Source organism: Acanthaster planci, linkage group LG09 (genome assembly GCF_054643075.1).
Source record: "Acanthaster planci isolate LZ-2023a linkage group LG09, COTS_SCS, whole genome shotgun sequence".
Classification (NCBI taxonomy): Eukaryota; Metazoa; Echinodermata; class Asteroidea; order Valvatida; family Acanthasteridae; genus Acanthaster; species Acanthaster planci.
Window position 1 is genome coordinate 16,735,935 of NC_141785.1, and position 22,171 is coordinate 16,758,105.

A 22,171-nucleotide genomic window follows, 5' to 3' on the forward strand; every position below is an offset into this window, starting at 1 on the left:
TGCACGGCGGCAATATCCTTGAGCGCGCGTGCGTGCAAAGTACAGTATTATTGGTTGAATCTTTTTGGCCTCAGCTGTCATTGGCTTGTTTTTTAATATATTCACGGTGACTTAATTCATTTAGCGGAAAATCGTTAGCCGATTGGCTAAAACTTTCCAAACAATCTCGGCGATAGGATTGGAATTAATGAGACTACAGTAGCATGATCGTTCTTGGAACTGGGGACCGTGTGTTGTATGTATATGTGTGAACAGTATCAACCCAGTACGTAACGACACCAAACTGAGAGCCCCTCCCCTAAAACTTAAGGGCACTAAGTGCAGTTTGTTTCAAAATGAAAGACTCTCGCCTTTCAACGTCTTTTAGCAATGCTACCAGGCCGGCAGGTGAGGAACCAAACAAACCTTGAAAGTGCATACCCCTTTAAAATGTAACCACCTAACAAAATCAAGAATTTCACTCCAACCTTACACAAAAAATAAAAACAATCAACCATTGTTATTGAATTTCACCATAGCTGTTCTTATTGAATATTTACGTTGAAGGTCAATATCTATAGTTTTTTCAAAGAGTTATTACTTGCAGCAATTAAATATTCATTAGCATACTGTGTAGAGGGTTGCAGAGGTTTAACAACCATTTAGTCTCATTAAAATAAAACTAGAAAAAAGACTCGGTATTGAATGAGGAATACACTATTAAAGTGTTGTAACGTGAAATTTGAAAAACAAAACCAAGAACATGCCATACAAATTCTTACAAATGGATACTTCTGTAAAAGATACTTTTGTTTTTCAAAGCCATGTGGAACGTGAGTATATCTTCAGTTTACAATATTTTAAGTATGACGCTGCTTAAAAATGTTACAAACAATTCTGAACCAACATGCTCTCTCACTTAAGAATAAAGGAAGGGAAAGACTTGCTTCTGTGAATACAATAAAACTGCTTTAGGTATTTAAATAATTGTCTGCATAAATAAACTTTCTACTTATCTTCTTTATCCAGTTTGTGCAAACTCTGAAGACAAAAACGTTACCATGTTCCAGTACAAAACAAAACCTTCCAAACAAATCCAGAAAATACAGTATTGTGTCACTATCTTCTTCAATTAAAACCCTACAGGTAAATTAGTACAAAAATAACAAAATTTACATTACATCAAGAACAGAACACTGCAATAACCAAAGTCTCTTACAGCAAAAATATATGCACACAATAAACACAAAATATTCACAATGTGGCTCTCAAAAAGCAAGTGAAAAATACACGTGCTAAACATTATTAAGTATCATCTGAATACAAAAAAACTATCTAGAGGAAAAGTTTTCAGTAATGAATGGTAAGTACCATAATGTAAGATGGGGATAAGATAAACATATATAATTAGAGATTAAAGCAAAATTATTTCCTTTTCATAGGCCAACTGCTTTCATAGCATATTGACTTTAATAGCAGAATTAACTTAAAAATTCAATTCTCAAAATATACTTGGAATAAAGATTCTGAAAGACTACATTGAAAACCGGGAAGATAGGTACGTCTTCATAGTGCAATTAACACAAGATAACTCCAGAATTTATAAATCAATTTCACGACTCTCATATGTCTAGCAAATATGAATCATATTTGTTGTATGTAAACAGACAGATTAATCCAAGACTGTACGCATTATAAATCCAGTGGCATTATTGCATCAAAAGAATATGACACTTCGAAAGGAATGCAGTTCAGGAAAAATGCAAAGCCACATACCTGCATGCAATATCAATTATCGTACATGTGTTTGTCTAGAGTAAGTGCGACTTGGCTGATTACAGACTTTATTAGGCTAAACAAAGCTATTGGAAGAAGGAAGCCAATGACAAATTAAAATACATGTGTTGTATTTAAAATTTGGAATATGTGTAATACTGAGTTTAAAAAAGAAAAGAACTATTGCTTGCTATGACTTATTCTTCTTACAAACACAGCTGAACGATGTTTCAATGTCATAATCATGTTCATTTGTTTTTGCTGGAAACTGTAGACCTTTATTAAACCAGCGTAAACTATCCGAGTTGCTTTTCTCCAATACATTCACAGCCTGCTTTTTCAGTTGTGCACTGAATCATTCATTCATGAACAAGAAGCAAAAATTTGTATTTCCCAAAATGAAGGAGTGTGTCTGTGAACGTTTTCTCATTCAAATGGGAAAGAGCACTTTCTTGATTAATCCACATACTGATCATAAATTCTGATACAAAATTTATGAAAAATCTAATCACTTACAGCTCCACTGTAGCAAATAGAAAAAAAAAACTTGTTACTTTGTACGGACATAATCACTTGAATAAATTTACAGAATGTCTCTCTCTCTGAATACAGGAATTCAACTAAATGTACATGTATTTACGAAATTATATACATCTGACAAGACTTTTCAAGGCTTAATATGTAAATCCACACCACTGCAGTTTGAATAGGATGAGTATTATTCAGTCAGGAATATAACATTATGATATGACATTGTCTTCATCAGAAATATTCTGTGTCACTAATAATGCCCCAATCAACAGATGAAGACCTACTTCAAATTATCGAACTTCAACCAAAAGTATGCTCAGAGAGAAAAGTCCACAAAGCAAGAGAAAAATCCTCAAGTTTTCCCAAACTTCACCTTGGATATTACAAAACATATCTATGACCCTAAAATCTAGGATATTTGCCAGTTCTTTTAGAAAGGAGCACCAAATGGGTCAAGTGGAACTCCAAGAGAAGTCGCACATGCTGCTCAGGAAAACCCAAGATTCCTTGCAAAGCGATGACAATTCAATGCCTGCAAGCGTGACTACAGGTTTGCTTCCCCCTGTAAAACCACATGATTACACCTGTCACCGAGCCTCAACAATTTCAGCCTTTTGTACCTTCAATATTAAAATTTTCCTTGACATGCACGGTCTTCACAATAAAGCTCTTTATATACCAGTTCAGTTATACATACTATGTTCACACTGTAACACCACAATTATAATGGAATTAGATTTGAAATGTCAACACTGCCTCATCAAATACATGTATTTAACTATTCCTATCACTGCTAACCAGGAATCAGATTGGAGGAAAATAAAATATCCACGAAATGAACACCAGGGGGTTTTGAGGGCCCCACAGCAGTGTAGGGTCTATGGTACACATTTGTGCATGCCTGAAGACATCCCTTAAATGGGAGACTTAAATGGGAGACTTTAGAGACATCTGCCAGCACAAAATTAAATGCCCACTATTTATGTCACGTTTCTGCTAACGTGGGCATACTCACAATGGCAACCAACAATAGCGGACCGGTAACATGGAACAACTGGAATGTTTGCTGCCACCAACCAAGTCAAAAGTTTCCCATTCCTTTGGCCCGAGAGCGCCAAATTTTAATTTAATTTGCTACTTTCTACAGCAATGCACATACACTTGTGAGCAAACGTACATGTACCAAAGGTGGGATGTACCTGCAGACAATCACAAGTCAATCATGAGCCAATCACAAGTCCACAGTTCACTTAAAAAGCTTTGGGTTCGATTGAGGATGAATGACATGTGACAACTTGTAAGGAGTGCACCTGCTGCAAGCCTGAACGACTGATGGAGTGCTTTCACACAACAGCATCCCTTTATTTAATGTGCATGTGCACAAATTCATGCATACTTGGCGCGGGACAAACTGAGCACGTGTGGCCAATTTCTCTTGCAGTGTACTGGTACCAGCTATGGAATGTAAAGTCTTTGTGTGTAAACAAAGCCCTGTTGAAAATCTTCTCACCAGCCTGTCTCTTCTTTGCCAGAGAGGGGGTGCTTCTAGTGCTTCTAGTCACAGTGGATAATGTCTTGCTTACAAATTTGGCACTCTGTATCAACACACTGTGTAAAAACGGTACACGTGACAGGACTATATTGGCATTTCACAATACGCAGCACTGAGAGGTTGCCATGGAAAAGCCATTTTTTTTCCCAGTGCACTGTGGGAAATAGTTGACAAATTTTATTTGCCGGCTGGATGCGGGCACTTGAATTATTCCCAATGTTCATTTGTCAAGGAAGATGATTCAAACAAGTATTTGAAGTAGCATGGAACATCCCTATCTATCAAAAAATTCCAAAGTTGTCCACTGACACATGCTCAAATGCAAATTGTGGCCGGGTGGCCTCTTTGTGGCCATAAATGCCTTGGTGACACTCTATTGTGGATCCCTCCTATTAAACAGGTATTTTTTGGCCATCTCCTGTTTGCACATATGCGCAAAGGAATGAATCTGTTTTTACAAGGTATGGCGAAATGAAGCTTGAATACCATTTCACTTGGAATGTTGCATGCACATGTCATTAAAATCTGCTAGTCTCCAAGTCATTAATTTTCGACCCTGCTCTGAAGGTGACCTGAATCGGGATCTTGAGCTTGAGAGAATGGTTATGTCTCAAAATGCTTGTAGAGTGATGTGACGTAGGTCATGACAGATTGCCAATCTGGTCTCTCCATCTTCACCATGTCCTCAATATCCTGCAGTAAAGAGAGAACAACATGTTGAAAATCTTACATTTCCCCATTAAACTATGAGAGGGGATAAATTTATGCTGCTTGCAGAATTTTTTTTCAAGTATTTGGCCTTAACCACATCACTCCAGGGGCATTGATGAATGTTGATGATGCTGGAATGGGATAATTTTCATTTTTTTCTGTTTTCAAAATTCTTTAAAAATTCACATCTTCATTTACTGGACACTTACACCCACACAAAGGACTGTCTGGTTTCTACTCAAATCTGACAGACAACATCTACTGACGCTGGAGTATTTCAGCCAGGCCTGCTGCCTTGTAAAAAGAGCCCAGATTGTGCGGTGCTACATTATTTTCTTTTGCTCACGAAACTGGCACAGTGGGCTGCTGACCTCTTTTCAATAGGGGCCAGATTAGCGTACAGCCGTACTGTGTGGTTCATCGCTGCGGTGGTGGAGCGCTTTTGTCCCCGGTGGTAATCCACTCGCGCTGAAAGCTCCAAATCGTGGTATACTGTTTCAAAACAAGGCTGGATTATCTCCATTATTGAGAGTGAAAAATGTTGGTAATTCCCAGCAGCCTGGTCTTTTGTTATAAGTATGGCCTAGTTCCCTTTGTCCGATTTCGGAGACTCCGGCCACGGGTATAAAGAATACGTGTCCGAAACCGGAATCCCTGGCAGCAAGTGGTTAAAGGTGCCACTGACTTTTGGTGTAAAAATTCCATTTCATTTTGGGCAGGTGATTTTGATATCTCTATAAACATACTTGGAAATCAAAGTAGGCAACCAATTAAAATCACATGAACACATTTCCACGTGGTAAATAGAGGACACTTTGGGTCCATTTAGTTTATCCTGGCTGCAGATTGACCAACTGAATCAATCTAACAAGCCCATGCGCTGATATCACACTTTGTTTTACATGTGCAATTTCTTAACCTCTTGCTGTTGGGGAGCCCGGTTTCGGACACATATTCTTTATATATGCAGCCAGGGTGTCCGAAATCGGAAAAGGGAACTGGGCCTTGTAACAAAAGAGCGTACTCGTAACAAAGAGACCAGGCTGCTAGGCATTACCAACATTTTTTCACTCTCAATAGTGGAGATAATCCAGCCTTGTTTTGAAACAGAATACCACTGTTTGTGGTTTTCGGTGCAAGTGGATTACAACCGGGACAAAAGCGTTCTATAGCTGCAGCAATGAGCCACACAGTACTGCTGCATGCTAATCTGGACGTCAGCAGCCCACTGTGCCAGTTTCGGGAACAAAGAAAATTACATAACATCGCACAATTTACAAGGCGACAGGCCCGGCTGAAATACTCCAGCGTCAGTAGATGCTGTCTGTCAGATTAGAGTAGAAACCAGACAGTCCTTCCTGTGGTTGTAAGTGTCCAGTAAATGAAGACATGGATTTTTAAAGAATTTTGAAAACAGTAAAAAATAAAAAATACTCCGACCCAGCAGAATCAACATCTATACATGCCCCCAGCCCAAAGTGGTTTAAAAGCTGGTGAGGTCCCAACAGTCCACTGAACAACATGAGAAACGCACATGTAAACAGTGCGGCATCATCATTACAGAGGTCTGTTGACTCTCAGATAGTTAAACATCCAGTTCTCGACACATTTCAGCTCATTCAAGTTTGATCATCAGCAGAGTGCAGCATCCTAATACATGTACTAGTTCTATTGATTGACTCACATTTCACTTCTGAAAAACAACAGCCGCTTTCCCACCACACAAAGGACAGAAATTCAGGATTTCTGTCCTTTGTTGAAAAACTGAATGTGGAAAAAGTGGAGCAGAGCCCTGATGAGACATGGCCTCCTAAGAAGCATTCTCGAGCCCAGAATTTGATTTCCAAAGTGAAACGTCTAAGCAAACAACACATTTAAGTTACGAAATACACTGCTGAAACAGAAACCAATCCGAGCAGAAACTCACCAAAATGGAAGGAATACCCAACTTCTCGGCAACCTGGAATGCCAATTTGAAGTTACGTCTCTGTTTAAAAAAACCAAGAAACACATTAGCTGATGAGTCTGTAAGTCCTAGATGCGATGAATAATTATGCAGCTTCAACAACCTTCAAGAATCCTGAATTTGAACGTTTATTTTGCATAACACTTTTACCGCAAGGTCACAGCACTTTTCATGATGTTGTCCCCCCAGGTGATGAGTGAATTTATCCCTGGGTCTACTGAAACTCTCTGGGGACAGACAGTAGTTTTTCCTAGTCAGCCTTACGCATTGGGATTCAAACAGGGTGAAGTTCTGTGCCTATGAATTGGAGCACTGTGCTGCAATGTCCTCGTAGAATCAACTAAAGTTAACAACTCTGCCCATATGGGCCGCGTAACAGCCCTGGATTGAGACTAGCAAGTACAAGACAGCCCTTTGCTTCTGGGAAAACCAATGTCATTCTTCTCATAGTCTCAATAACCAAATCAAGTTGTCTCCTTTCGAGAAAACCATTCACTTTTGCGACTGTAAGACGAGTTTTACCATGCAATTTTCACAAACCCACCTTGTCTTGGCTGTTGAGTTCATGCATGGGGATCTTATCAGGCATGTAGCTGTACAAGATGGCGCAGAATCCCAGACCGTCATTCCAACTGCTACTGAAGTTGGTGATGTCAATATTCTAATGCAGGCAGAAGATAACACATAATATAACTTGGAGGATCAGGTAAAAATTAAAAGGGGAAGCATTGCTACTTTTCTTCAGTTTATTAATTTCATCTTTACAAAGCATATTTTGTATTTATTACGTTTTGGTACTGCTTTGTAACAGCATGTTCCACTGCCAAAACACAAACATGTTACAACATGTACATGAACCAAAGAACCAAAGCCCAAACAACTGAATGACCCACCATGTATCCTTATCTAATCCTCTATTTAAACTAACACTCCCTTTATCGTAAATCCCAACCAAAAACGTAGCATCTTCTGCCACTAGGCTTTATGTCCCAACAAAGTGTCAGCATTACACGTACCTTGAATCCTGCCGTCTTGGCTTGGCACCACTTCAGCAGAGCGTTCCTCTTGGATCCTCCACCTCCACACTTGACCAGAACTGACAGAGGATCTTTCTTTTCAGAATCACTGTCCAAAGAATACAACATCAACAGAGAAACGGTACTGAAAGAGGTTCAAGATAATTTAACTTCTGAACTTGACCTTCGGGAATGTTATGTTAAATTTTCAACAGTAAGCTTAGAAAAGACTGAGAGTGATATTGAGCGACATCAAAAAACTCAGCCCAGTTTCATTCTTCTTACAGACACACACTACAGGATTGTACAAATGGCTGGACACATGAGGTGCCATTCCTACATGGGGCTTGCCTGGAGCCTTTTGAAGCAATTGTTATGGGCCCTCACTCTGCTCTGATGAGTAGCCCACACCCAACCATCTTGTTTTGTGTAGCACCGTGATGGAGCCCAAAGTTTTGACCTGGATTTGGCTATTGGTTTGTTCGTTGGCTGTTGGCAAACAGGACAAAGCAAACCTCTCTTGTCCCCTCCTTTGCAGCTTACCTTATTCTCCTGGCATTGCCTGGACTTCCTGATGTCTTACTTGCTGCTGCATCCTGTGAGTCCCGAGCTGTAGAGGTTGTCGGGCTGCTACTTTTCCGGGACCGGAAATCTGTATTCCTGAAAAGTGCATCTCCGATAGTTTGCCTGGCATCACTGCGGGTGGCTCCTGGTGACCTGCTGGTTGGTGACCGAACAGATGTGTCCTGGGTAAGCAGCGGCCGAAGAGGCTCTTTGGTCAGCTTCAGGTCATCACAGGTCCTGGCAGCATGAGAGCTCTTGGTGTCGGTGGAAATCATTGATGTGGTGGTGTTACGTCGCGTGAAGGCCGGTTTTGACTCAAACGGTTTTGTGGATGCTGTGGTGGTGTTTCGTCTTCCCAGGAGTGGTCTGGAAAACGTTGTGTTCACCGGAGACACCGAGGTTGGACTCTGGGGGATCTTGGGTGAGTCCTCTGCTGCTGCCGTCTCGATGGATTTGATGAGACTCTTCACAGACAGCTGGGTGTTTGTGGAATTGGACTTTCTTGTTGCCCGGGCTCCAACAATATCAGAGTCCGACTTTATATAAGCATGCATCCGCTGGCGAATTTCGCTCTCTGTTGAGGTGGGCTTCAGGTGAATGGGACTCAGGTTCGGAGCTGTGTTCTTCCTTTCCAGTTTTCGGAGCCGTTCCACTTCAGCATTGAGACTCTTGATTTTCCCCACGAGTTCGTCCTTTTCCTTTTGCAGTTGCTGGACCTCAGTGAGGGCCTCCGTGCGATAGTCATTGGCGATGACTACGGCATACTGCAAGTCCTTCTGAAACTGAACCCACTCTTCTGATTCCCGTGCACTGATTCGTTTGAGTTCAGAGAGCTCTTTATGCTGTTCCTGTTTTTCCTTTCGGAGAGTCTGCACAGCCTGGTTGAGGTCGGCGATGGTGGTCAGGTGTTTGACCTTGTCCGCCTCGTGCCGCTCCCGTGCTTCTTCCAGCTCCAGGATGGTCTCCTTCAGATTGATGACCTCAGTTTCCAGCTCGTGCTTCTCACCCTCTACCTCCTGGATCCGTTCATTCATCTGCTTGACCTCCCTCTCGACGTGCTCCCGGGCCGCTTCAAAGTCTTGATCCGATTCCTCGATCTCCTGTTGCTGCTTGGCGGCGTGCTGCTGGCTCTCCTGCAAGGCTCGCTGGAGGATGGCACAGCGCTGCTCCAGGGCCTCCTTCTCCTGCTTGGCCTGGTCCATGAGGTTGACCAGATTAAGCTTGCCCTCGGGGTCTTGGTTGTGCAGCAAAGCTGTCAGGCGGGATCGTTCCTCCTCCATCATGACCTGGGTCCTCTCCAGCTCAACCTCCGTGCTCGCCAGCTTTCCCTTGGCCACAGTCAGCTCCTGGGACTGTTGCTCCATTTCTACCAGAGTGTTGTCCAGGGACCGCTCCATATCGTTCATCTTCTCTTTGAGCTTTGTTATCTCTGACTGTGTCTCCTTCCGATGTTCGCTGAGAATCTCTGACAGTCTCTTCCTGTCCCCGGTGCCTTGGGACATACTGCCCCAGACTTCCGTCAAGTCTAAGCTTTGCAGAGAGATGTCTGTGAATGCTGTATTGAATGTTTCATCAAGATCGTCAAGCTCAATATCCACACAGCTCTCTTCTAGACGGCCCTTTAATGACTCCAAGTAGTTCTTGAGACACTCCACCTTCTCTAGTTGTCTGTACAGTGCTTCAATTATGACGCTCTTTTCTTCGGTGAGTTTTTCATTCTCATAATTGAGTTCGTTCACATTATCCTGGAGGTCTGTAAGTTCCTGCAGTGTTGCCTGAAGCTCTTCATTCACAGTGTAGTGATTCTCTTCCATCTGGTGGATGCGATCTTGCAGACAGGCCACGGAACCCTCACCCTCACTGCTGAGAATCTCCCAGTTGCTCTCTGACATGTTGGGGACCTCCTCCGGTACCGCAGATCCCTCTGATGACGAGGAAGGAAATCCTGGGAGTATCTGGTCACCATTGGAGTCAGCAATGACGAAGGAGCCGGCTGTCTCGTCCAGATCCTCCTCAGCATGGTGGGAGCGGTCGTCGCTGGTGACGGAGCCCTCCAGCCGCAGCAGCATGGCCTTCTCGTTGTCCGTCTTGGAGTCCAGCGCCTCCAGCTCGTGGGTCTTGATGCGGTCCTTGAGTAGGCGGTTCTCTTGCCTCAGCATGTCCAGCTGCTGCCTCATGGAGGTGTTCTCCAGCTGGGTCTGCTGGAGGAGGTCCTGGATCTCTGACCAGCCCGCCGCTGAATCAGACTTGCCGGCTGCCTGGCTCATAATGGCAGACAGGACAGCCTCATTGGACCAGACAAATTTTCCTGCAGATGAAAGACAAACCAGAAGCTCAGTAAACAAATGGAAAATAGCCCTGGATCTTGCTGAGCACTGGTCACTAAAAACCCACAAAATGACCATATGGGTATTATTTTGAGGAGCAACACAAACGTTTCCTTCGCACAGGTGCATTTTGCCCTGTCCAACTACTATGCTTCAAACTGTTTGCTGCTGGAATAAAAATGTGCAAATTCTCACAGCAGAAATGAAGGCACTCCAATGATTTGTGTGAACATACCAGGATTTAGACATCCCAACTAACACATACTTCTTCTGAGGAACAATTTCTTGCATGTCAAAAAAATTTAGTTAGAATCAAAAGACTGAAAAATTTTTTCATGCAGAGTCAGTTCAGCAGACGACTTAAAATTAAGTTTCAGTACATGAAAACATGCACAAAATTTGCCCCCATGTGTACATGTGCTTAAATACATGTGTGAAGCACCATTTACAGAAAGCACAGTCATGTGTACGCATGTACATATCGGTAGAGACAAGTAGGTCAACAAACCATGTCAAGTGTTGAAAATGTACATACATGTATGTATACTGCATGCATGAATGCACGCCAGAAATTAGCCCAAGTAAATGCATGAGCAAGGTCAGGAAGGTACAGATTGTGTTTTCACATGTGCAAAATGTAAATATACTGTGTATACACCAGTTTCTACTGAACGCATATTATAATTAAATAATGTAAATCTACCCGTTTTTTCATGTCAAATTTTTATGCACATGGTACATTCCTCCGTACTGGTGCGTACAGTACATACAAACTGAAATGCAGGTCAAAAGGCACACACAGTTTTCATGTATGTAATACATCCCTCTAATGCTAGATTGGCTATTATTACATGGCACCAGGTATATACAATGTACAGGGTATGCATACAGTCGCCGATATCCTCATTAACAAACATGACACGGTGCTCGTACGTTGCGTGCTTTGGCCAATCTGCTGGAATAGGAAATCAATAGTTTGATGGTGACATCAAATACTTTCCACTGACAGCAATTCACTTATCTAGTGACTGTTTAGGTCACATATGCCGGTACATGTACATTGTACGCTGGCAGATTTGTCGTAGTCTGTGCTGGTAGTACCAGTATGTACATGTACACTGCACCTATAATTCATCATTAGAGCTTCAAGCATGAGGTACATGTACATATCATTTGGGTGTGTCCTTTCTAGTCAACAGTGTCTTAAAGGGAAAGGTTGAAACGTCAGGCCACACAATGTACAGCTTTTATCTCTTTACAGAGCTTGATGAACATGAAAACTGGCACGTTTGCTTTTCATGTGCATGTAGTCCGGTTGCTGGTAGTGATATTGCTTAGGTTGTATGGGCAGCCACAGCTTACAGAAATGTGATCAGCTTATTTGATGTCAGATTTTACCTCAAAATGTACATGTACATTTGCCCCTGTCCACTTTTATGCTTTTGCTGTTGAACTAATGGACCAGCCATAGGTTAACCAACCACTGATAGGTATAAATACAACTGTGACTAGCGTGGTGTACATTTTGACCGGTCCACATGCAAACTTCTGACAAGCTGAAGAACCACCTGCTGACATGTTACACATGAGCCATGTTAACTGCATCAAATACATATACACCGAGGACACTAAACTACATGGATCAATGTCTGCCTGCCTCACGAGAATAGCAGTTTGCAAGATGGTCCAAATACCAGTAAAGGTCACCGTAGTAATAATTAAAGATTAAGTTAATAGTTAACTATTGAACTCTTATGCGCATGCACTTGTACAGCAGGCCATAGGTCATGTATACAGGTGCACACATAATATCGATCAGTCATATAATGAAGTTTACATGCACGTGGGCATGGGTGAACAAGCAAAGATGTGGACAATTCCACACCAACTGTAACATGTAACAGCTTTAATTAACAAATTGGACAGTATACAGAGTGCTTTGTTCTAACCTTCAATTCATGCCTGACTAGAAGGGACCCAAACCAACTGCAACATACAGTACCAGTACAGTTTGTATGAAAAACTGAAGGAAGTAACTTTTACTTACTGTAGCTCTTTTAGGTTTTATTTAAATGTACCGAAGGTCCAGAAGCCACGTCATAACGCGTGACATTCGTACCTTTCATTACTCACACTTGTCACTAATTAATCAGTGAAGCTAAAACAAAGAGGTATCAAAACCTCTCCATGCTAGGAATGACGAGTTAGTAATTTAATACTTTTTTTACTATTGACTTAAAAAATGTACATGTATATATAACACGGTACACGTATATGTACATGTACAGAGTACATGTACATACGTGAACCAGCATATCACAGTGGTACAAAGATGTAGACGTTCATACATGTACATGTACATGTAGGTACATGTACTGTGATATATACTCTACCAGTATGTATTTTTTAACAACTGAATGACTTTTGTAGAGGGGGACCAGAGTGCATTATTGACAACTCTTGAGTACCAGGAGGTTATCAATCATGCCTCAGGGCCTGAAGGAGAGATTTATCAGTTGTCATTGTTTACAAAATGTCTCTCTGCTTCCTGGTCAAGAGGCCGGCTGTGGAATCCCATAAATCTCAAAACAGACATATCTATGGAAATGCAAACCCTCGTTTTCACAAGAGTGTATCGATAAATCAAGAACGTGTCTGAATGCAAACACCTGCCTGTGTTTAAGGTGCAACAGTAATGCAGTGCACGCTAACCCCGTACGTACCCTGTATGTTCATGTACATGTATGTATGTTACAAATCACTAGTATGACACCTATACATGTACATATGTACATGAATGTACATGTACATTGTATTTATGCAAATCAAAATGTCCCACTAGTCTCCACCTACATTGTATAGTAAACTGTGATGATTTTTTCTTAAAAACACTTTTTATGCATCTTTGTACTCCTTTTTAATGAGTAAAATCTGTTTTGACATCCTTTCCTTATTTGGGATAAAGTGTTATTACAAAGTGCAATATGTGAGGTTGTTCAAAATTGTCCATGCCAGACAGCACAGGGCACTACCTGTATTGCTGTGAGGTCATGTCATTCAGGAAAGTTAATGTTCAGCTTACTTGGTTTTTTTTTTTCAAATTGTGAACCCAACATTTTTCTCATTGAAACCACGTCCGAGAAAGTGTTACTCACTGGCTTAGTGCCCTGTACTCACACCACAATGAATCATCCCAGAAAATGAGATTCACTTGTCCCAGTGCATGAGGACAGCAAACGATAAACTTTGCAGCTGATACAAATTGTCAGAATCAAACTGGCAACTCTTGTCATGGATCTTTATTTACAGGCAGAAACGGCTGGGCCAAAACCTTTTGGTGATTTCCTTTTTGGATAGTTCTTTGTAAACTCAAAGCACTATTATTCAATTCATACATGTAGGTTACGCCCAACACCTCCCTTTCCCGTACTGGAATGAAATTCTCTGAACTCCACAGATGTTATGTTACTAATGAAATTACTCAGTGCTACGGCAACTCGTAAAATCTGTGGTGCTTGTGTCGCGACATTCTTCTTTCATCAAAATCCACCAAGCGCAGTACATGCAGTAAACGTAAAATTGGCCTTTGGGGGGGCATCAACACTCAAACATGCACCTTGAAAATGCCTTTGGGGCGATAACCTGGCATGAAACATGTCAAATTACAAAGTCACATTCATTTTATATGTTTTATCAGGCTACTGTACATGCATGGATCTTTATTTACAGGCAGAAACGGCTGGGCCAAAACCTTTTGGTGATTTCCTTTGGTGATTTCCTTTTTGGATAGTTCTTTGTAAACTCAAAACACTATTATTCATGTTCACGAACAGGGAAAAAAGAGTTAGCCCTAACCTTCCACAATCCTTCAGAATTTGCCAGATTTGGGAAGATTTCGTAGGATCAGGGAAGGGACACATGTAGAGCCTCGGCAAACTTGCATGAAGCTTGATACTCTTGTATGTTACCGGTAGGAACACACTCAACAATTATTGAAAAAACAATGACTTTTCATCATTTTTCAGCAATGAAGGATTTTTGAGATTAAGGGAAATGTGGCAAGTTGGAACTAAATCCACAGAGAACATTTCTAGCCTTTACCTCTCCATGGCTCAAGTCACACTAATGTAACAAAAAAATCTGACAAGTACCCCGCCCGGTAGCTTTTAATTGGCAAAATCTAGCTACGAGTCGCACTGTAGAACCGCAGAGCTACTGTATATGTACTAGTAACTCTATGGTAGCATCTTTCATAGCTGTTCTATACAGCCAACCCATTGGTCTGCACTCCCAGCATCCTTTATGTACATGTACGGGTGTAAGTTCAAGTTGAAAAGCTCTGCTTACAATTGATTTTTCTACACTAACGCAGCAAGGGACGCATTTACAGCACACATAATGCAGATTAAGCAGGCCTTTTTTTGGATGAACAGATTCCATTTTAAAAAACAAATTGGCCTGAATGGCAGTACCGCTCAGTGGGAGACCAACCTGGAAGGTGGAGTGGACTGATGGGTCCAGCATTCACTCCACACTGGACAGGAGACATGTATTTGTTCAGCTTGCAATTTCAATGAGCCCTGTGAACTCTGAAAGCTAGGCAAGTAGGCATCAACGAACAAGGATATTAAAAGGTGACGTCCCAGCACAGGGACTCGAAGGTGGAAAGGATATCAGACAGTCTTTTAACCCTCCTAAATTCTTTTCACCAAATGAAAGCAAATTAGAAATTTCATATGAAACTTGATTTTAAAATGAACAGAAAAAAAGCATTATATGAAGATCTACCGGTAGGCCAGAATTTGGATGTACATGTACAACATGAACATGGGGAGTTCACATTTGCTTGAAGTTAAAAGTCTCATCCTTGATCAATGTCGATCTCAATTAAAATTATCCCTTTTTTGGTTACTTTGGGTTTGGGGCATGAACTCTTAAAATGACCAACCAAAACATCATGTTAAATGTACGAGTACATGTGTACACATATGCACCTGTATAATATATTTCTATGGCAGAAGTTAATGTGTAACAGATAATCATGTGCAGATGTCAATGACGCTGTACCGCAGCCCACAGGCAATGGTTATACATGTATTATTACCAAGCATGATGATGATGTACTGTATGTAGCATGTACATGTACAGCACAATATGTACAGTATACGTACTGTACATGTACAGTAATTCAACCTGGGACGGTTACTAGCACCATGGAGGAAGGAATAGACCTCCATGCTAGCACAGTACGTGCACGACTGTGTACACATGTACATTAAGTACATGTATGTATGCAAGCAATGTACGTGTAAATCCTACAGAAGCCCTTTCAGGTGTGTTACTATACAAGCAAGACTGAACAGGTCGGGGAACCAGTGAAGCCAGATCACGTCCAGACTGATCCTTGAGGTGTTATTTGGGACACCTGCCTTTCAGCCAACTCCAATTACCTTACTTCCCCCTCTCTTCCTCCTTCAGGAAGGATTAGCCTGAGCTGTCCTCATTCTAACACTGAGCCCAATATCCAATCTGAAGCCCTGAGTTACATAACCACAACAATGCTGTAAATTCAGGTCTTTCACCAAGACCTCTATTCACACATGCTCTTTTAAAATGTCAGGTGAATTTATGCAAATCTGCACTCATGTGAGCATCCCAGAAAATGGCTGAATGACAAAAGAGAGCATTGAGGGGCAAGTCTTTCTTTGCCTAAATAACCGATGCTAACATGACACTTCACATGCAACTAGAGCTGTGATGAAGGTAGTGAACAAATCCAGCCTAACTCCTTTATAAATTCAGTCAGGCATACAGAATAAAATAAATGCGCACACATGGTACATACATGTACATGATATTCAGGATTTGGATTTACAACAGATCAAATAAATCAGCTCCAAAGCGTTTGCCTGCTCAGCAACATGTATTTTGACGGCTTAAGTTAATAAAGGAGGAAGATTGAGAACTGAACTCCAAAATATTAATGTTCTGTGCCAAAAGTTGTTTAGGTCTACAAAATCAAACATGATGCTGTTGGACACTTGCATTATTAATAAGGACGGACTTAGTTTATGCTGATTTGGACAAGTCTTGACCTAATTCCCAAAAGCGTACGGGATAAATGAAAACCAAATTTTGGTAAATTATCTACATAATTTGAATGTCAAATGAATGGGAGCTTCTGTGCATGTTCTGAAAGCAAAACTTTTTAATGAAACCCATAAATGAGATTTGCCCAAAATCTGAACACTCTCATTTTAACAAATTAATCTTTTGTCCACAAAAAGGTTATATTGGTGACACTTCACTCAATGAACAGCCTACAGAAGAGCTGCTATTTCAATTTGCCTTGAACTACATGTACTTTCGCAAGAATTAAAGGGGATGTCACAATTTGATGCATCCTACCTCCCACCGTGCACGTAAATGGATTCATTCACCGTACATGTACATGTAGGCCTGCTTTAACCACCTAGTCAGTTTCCCTTTACAATTTGTTTCATGATAAAATTCACATACACCATACATGTACATGTGCTAGGCCTTCCCTGTGTTACAGGGGACAATTTGTTTCTGCTCCCCTTTGCTTCGGAAACTTCGGAAATATTATCCCAAAAAGCAATAGTCGGTCACCTCAAAATAAGTGAAAAGAGGAGTGTGCATGTCCCCACAACAATCACGTACGCCCATACACACACGACACCCACGTGTTGAGGGTCACGTCATTTCAAGAAACCTGCGAGGCAAATGGTGACTCAGCATGCCCACGACGGTTATCATCTATGCAGCTGAAGGCTGAGGGTTCTAATCATGTTTTTAATACCCTCTCACCATTTGGTTGATCTGTTTGGCAAATCAAATGTACATTAATAACTGCAGAAAAAATCCTATCATTTCATCTCAAAAGCTAATGGTACATGTACATAAGTAACAGCACGTGCACCTGTCCCTCCTTCTGAGGCCCTGTTGCTGGGAACCTTTCTTCATTAAACAACACAGGGTATTTGCGGCTGGTTGTACATTCTCCGATCCTTTTCAATCCTACCGAGCCATCAAGAGGATTTTAAAGGACCCAGGAGGGTTAGGCCTACGGTGTAATATGTGTACCTAAAAAAAAACACACAGCTTCACAAATATTTGTACAGGGATGGAAACCAAATTGACAAAACAAAATGAAAAATCATATAGTGACATTTTTTCTTTTGGTACCAGGCAGTACAGAACCTTCACCCAAATGTACTGTACATGTAGGCCAACAACATCACTTGCCAGTTGCAATCTCAGCTCAAAATCCCTGTAGTACTGTGCACATGTACATTTTCCCTTCAATTTTGGAGTGACCCCCTTAGATAAGTGTTCTCATCACCTACAGGCAGTGATGACTCAGAGTGCAGAGCCTGGCCGGCCAGCTCAGTAAATCTGATATTAACGTGTATGTAGGACATCAGGAAAAGGCGAGACAGGATATTACTGCTATTTGATGCCAAGGTCTATAAATAAACATCAGATCTCTTTCCAGGACTGCGCATAAAATATCAACTCTTGGGAGCAATGAGAGAATTTGAAGAATACATGCACATTTTAAAATCAATACATGTATTCTGAGAAACACTAAAATTCAGATAGTAGCGTGTGTTCACTCACGAAATATGCACATCATGCACATACTTTCTATCAAACTAAATTGATAAAACCCAAGCAATGAATTTTGGAAAATGGGAGACATACATGTACATGTATGTACATGAATACAATACAGTTTTACAGAGTTCTCAGTGAGGTCGAAGATTCTTCAAACTCTTTTGCTGATCATTTCCACTGATCTGAAATATTTGGCGGAAAATAAATTTTGCCTTGTCCCCTTCAATCACAAAACTGTTGATTTCATTTCTCAGTTGTTTCATAACGCACCTTTGTATCAGACATCCGTGCATCCTAGGGGACCGACTTTTGACAGTTATTGGAGAGGGGCACAATTGGTGTAATTTGGGGTGATTTAGGATGCTATGCTAGCTCATCAAATACAGCATGACGTTTATACACGTACATGTAACTGTAGGAACAAGATTCCAATCACGGATGAAGATATTGTAAATTTGTTATCCTGGTGCCTACTCGTAGAGTTCGCACAATCAGAGCGCGTACATGTACCGGTATGCACACTGAACATCAAACAAAAACTGCAATTTGAAATAGAGCAATACATTGACCGGTGGGACAACTTGACAGTTGGCTGAATCATCGGCAACAACTCGACTCTGACATCGAGACAACTCAACCGTGTGAGATGTCTACACAATAAAATTCAAACACGTGGCCAGGTCAGTGCGGGTGCAAGTATTTTAACCACAAAGGTTATGATTTTAACCATTCTATGAATTTGGCATTGTGTGACATTGCGTGACATTGCAACTCTACTCTGAGCACAGGGTGGCATGGCTTTCACAAGGACTAACGATGCGGCATCCTCCCCTCTCTGGCAATGACCCGGCCCAACATCTGCCCATTTCCAGACACCATCTTGGACTGTTGATGTGACAATGCACAAAGTTTCAAAAAGCGTGTAGGCTGAGCATGAAGCCAATACTTAACAGTTATAATTTGACGTCTCAACACGTCTCAACAGCCAACTTGGCTGAACTTGTCTCAACGGTCGAGTTGGCAAATGGTCGAATTGTCCAGCACACCATCTACAGACATAACACATCACTGATATGATGCATGCACCAGGCATGAGCTGGCTGTGAAGTTAAGATTTCATAACCCCCCTCCCTGACCTCCCCGCAGTAAACTTCAATGCCCTTGGTTTACGAACAGCTGATGAATTGCGATCAAACGAAAACCAAAAATATGCCTGCAAAAGGTGGCACTTGCACTGCACGCATGATTCAAAACTGTCGAAAGTGATATGCAACTTCTACGACTTACCAGTACATGTAGGCCTACCATGTACAGTAACTGCCAAGTTAAGTCCTGTGCTAAAACAGGGATTTCCTACTTCCCTTTAACCCTAACCTGCTAACAATAACAGTCCTCAATCTTCCAATGTATACTCGGTTCCTATATTATCGCGGTAACATTATCATGGAATCGGAAATGTTGAATTTTGCACTGCCAACCCGCAATGCAAAATTGAGTTCCCAATTGGTAATATTCTCCCCGGTAATCAATGATTTATGGCCTGCGGATTATTGAAACAGAGAGAAAAATTCTGCATGTTTCCGTACGTTTTGACAATTTGTAATAAAAGATGTACTTTTTCTGAAATTTCTAAATTCTCCTTGACTGTGTCTGTCATTAACTACCGTCTACATGTATCTCTTTAACAGTTATTTCTAACACCACCCTGCCTTGTTGCTGGGTTCCATATGTCAATTTCGAAAGGCCAAAGGTACACTTTAACTGCGAAAATGCCAAGTTTTTTCGGAGTCAAAATAAGGGCTCCTGCACTGAAAAGCTTTTTGCGTGCGTAAAGTGTGCCCCCAATCTCCATTACAATAGACTTGTATCAATCATACTTGCACCCTCTGCGCCTGGGGAATTTAGCGAATAATTACATAGGCATTATTGTTGCAATTCTTTGCTTTTCTCACACACTTTGAAGAATTTACAGCGGATATTTAGAATTTGTAACATAAACTTTGAATAAAATAGTTCAGGTGTAACGAGATGGTTATAACTCTTGGAGAATGAGAACTCAGAAAGAAGACATTTTTAACAGTTGTTTCATACATCGATCAAAGGATGAGTCCACCAAAAACATGAAATTTGTGATACCCACATATCTATTATTCCTTCGCCAAACACCAATTTAAGTAATAACCGGTAGATGAATGTCAAAGTTGTTGCTGCATTTAAGATTGGGGTAAACAAGTTCTGATGAAAAAACGAAGTCTTTCCGAATTACTAAGTGTAAGGTGACGCAGTGCAATTGTTCCCATCTTGTTCTCTCGGCGTTTGGCATCTTTAAGGGGGAGATTTTACAGGTAAAATGAAACATCAGAAAATGAGGCCATTTTGATTCCCAGGAAAACAAAATCATTCTTGTTATCTTTATTTATTTATAAACAAAGTGCTCTGAAGGCCATCCTAGAATCAATTTCTCGATACCGCGATAACAGAGACTTCACCTCCGCTTGCAAATGGTTCACACACAGATTTCTGAGCTATCATAGAGGAAAATAAATTGAACCACAAACAAAATTTTATGAATCAAGTTAAAAAGTAAGACTTAAACAACAGCAATGATAGGCTAATTCAGGAAGGTGAGCGAGCAATCTCTATTTTGATTGGGAAATGTGATAACTATCGCGATAATACTAGAGTAACCCATCCTAAAACGTAAGCCTACACACTGGGGGTTAGGGTTAAACCATAGAGCAAGGAACAGCTCTATGGTTAAACAATTAGGTGAGTCGACAGTGGTTGAAAGAAAGGAGAGGAATTCTGCCTCGACAACATGCCATTCGGTCACAGAAAAACACAGCGGTTTGCAGGAAAGGTTACCGAGTTTATTTGGAAGTTGGATCTGTCCGTGTCACATTCACTGTGTCACACATATGTACTTGAGTCGCCTGTTGTCGCGCTTGTGCGCATGGGCCTTACCTGTGTGTCTTTTTTGTGCGTACGCCTCTAAATCGAAAGCAAACTTGTGCATGTTAAGATACTACATGTAGGCCTACATTACTTACTACGTGCCTGCATTAGGCGTTGTGCTCTTTGGTTAGACTTTTTGGATCAGTTCTACTGTAACATGTTTTCATTAACTGGTAACAAGCTTAATACGTACATGTATTCAGAAATCACTATCCTACGTGCAAGAGCAACAGGACAAACGAGAAATTTCGCACACGTACCTCATTGCAATGTCGAAAATCTACATGTACGCACGAGCACCATTTCCAATTCTGTTCATTTACTTGATTTATTAGTCTATCTACCGATGGGGGCGCTGTTGTAATTTGTCAGAGGAACCGCTGGATCCGGAGGATCAGGAACCAAGGAGTAAGTACTCCCTCGTGCGCGTCTTGCCGGGGTGGAAGGGAGGCCTCCGAGGGTCTACGGGTCTATTCCTTCCTCCATGCATTGGGTCAGGGAAAGTTTTCCACCGATAATTGAAGTGAGTGGTTTTCCATGTAACATTGATTTTGTCAGTCGATTCCTCGAAGTTACTCAAAACCAAAATTTGTTTTAGCTTTTCCGAGTCAGTGAATTAATTTAATTTATTTGACACGAGAAAAAGACTTACACTTTTTACTTACACTCCAGTATCTCTTTGACACTTATTTGCATCTACACTGCACATACACATCAAGTTTCCTCTGCATTACATCCAAACTTATGATCCTTGCTGAGTATAATAGTAGAAGTAGGCCTACTTGATGTGGAAGCCAAACCCAGAAACGATAATATTAGCCAACGAGAACAATCATTGAATCCGTTCTCGGCTGTCAGCCTCAAAACTGGCAGATGGCAAAGCAGCCGTTGCATTATTGCTCTAGTCTCCGAGGCAACAGAAGTTTTGTGAAAATTCAATTATTTTTATAGTTTTCAAACAAAATTTTGTCGATGTTTTTCGAAATAGCAAAAACCTGGAAAATCAATTTTTTTGCTTTGGGTTTTTTTCTAGCCATTTCATTACATTTAATTCAAAGAACAATATTAAATGTTACAAAGTTTCGAAGGAAACTGGTGTTTACTTTCCAATTAATAAGGGATCGCATCGCTTGCCACTTGGAAAAAAATGGAG

The 22,171-nt window shown here is 41.1% G+C and overlaps 1 protein-coding gene across 2 annotated transcripts; it reads right to left on the minus strand.

The window, feature by feature from the left end:
• Nucleotides 1-468: 468 nt before the first annotated feature.
• Nucleotides 469-21,382, minus strand: LOC110988864 (cytospin-A-like). Of its 2 annotated transcripts, none has more exons than XM_087141345.1 (6): nt 21,279-21,382; nt 8,075-10,403; nt 7,532-7,640; nt 7,060-7,176; nt 6,477-6,536; nt 469-4,531 (listed from the first exon to the last, which is right to left on the minus strand). In XM_087141345.1, the coding sequence occupies exons 2-6, from the start codon at nt 10,360-10,362 to the stop codon at nt 4,442-4,444; spliced, it is 2,664 nt and encodes an 887-aa protein (XP_086997471.1). In that variant the 5' UTR covers nt 10,363-10,403; nt 21,279-21,382; the 3' UTR covers nt 469-4,441. The 2 variants fall into 2 exon arrangements, with proteins under 2 accessions (XP_086997471.1, XP_086997472.1); XM_087141346.1 differs by lacking the exon at nt 21,279-21,382 and adding an exon at nt 21,212-21,233.
• Between the last annotated feature and the right edge of the window lie 789 nt (nt 21,383-22,171).

Bases quoted from the DNA above. Each gene is read 5' to 3' on its own strand.
- LOC110988864 (XM_087141345.1), bottom strand. From the start codon at position 10,362: ATGAGCCAGGCAGCCGGCAAGTCTGATTCAGCGGCGGGCTGGTCAGAG. The intron at 6,537-7,059 runs GTGGGTTTGTGA...TTTTTTAAACAG, and splicing joins AACTCAACAGCCAAGACAAG to AGACGTAACTTCAAATTGGC. The intron at 4,532-6,476 runs GTGAGTTTCTGC...TCTTTACTGCAG, and splicing joins TGGGTATTCCTTCCATTTTG to GATATTGAGGACATGGTGAA.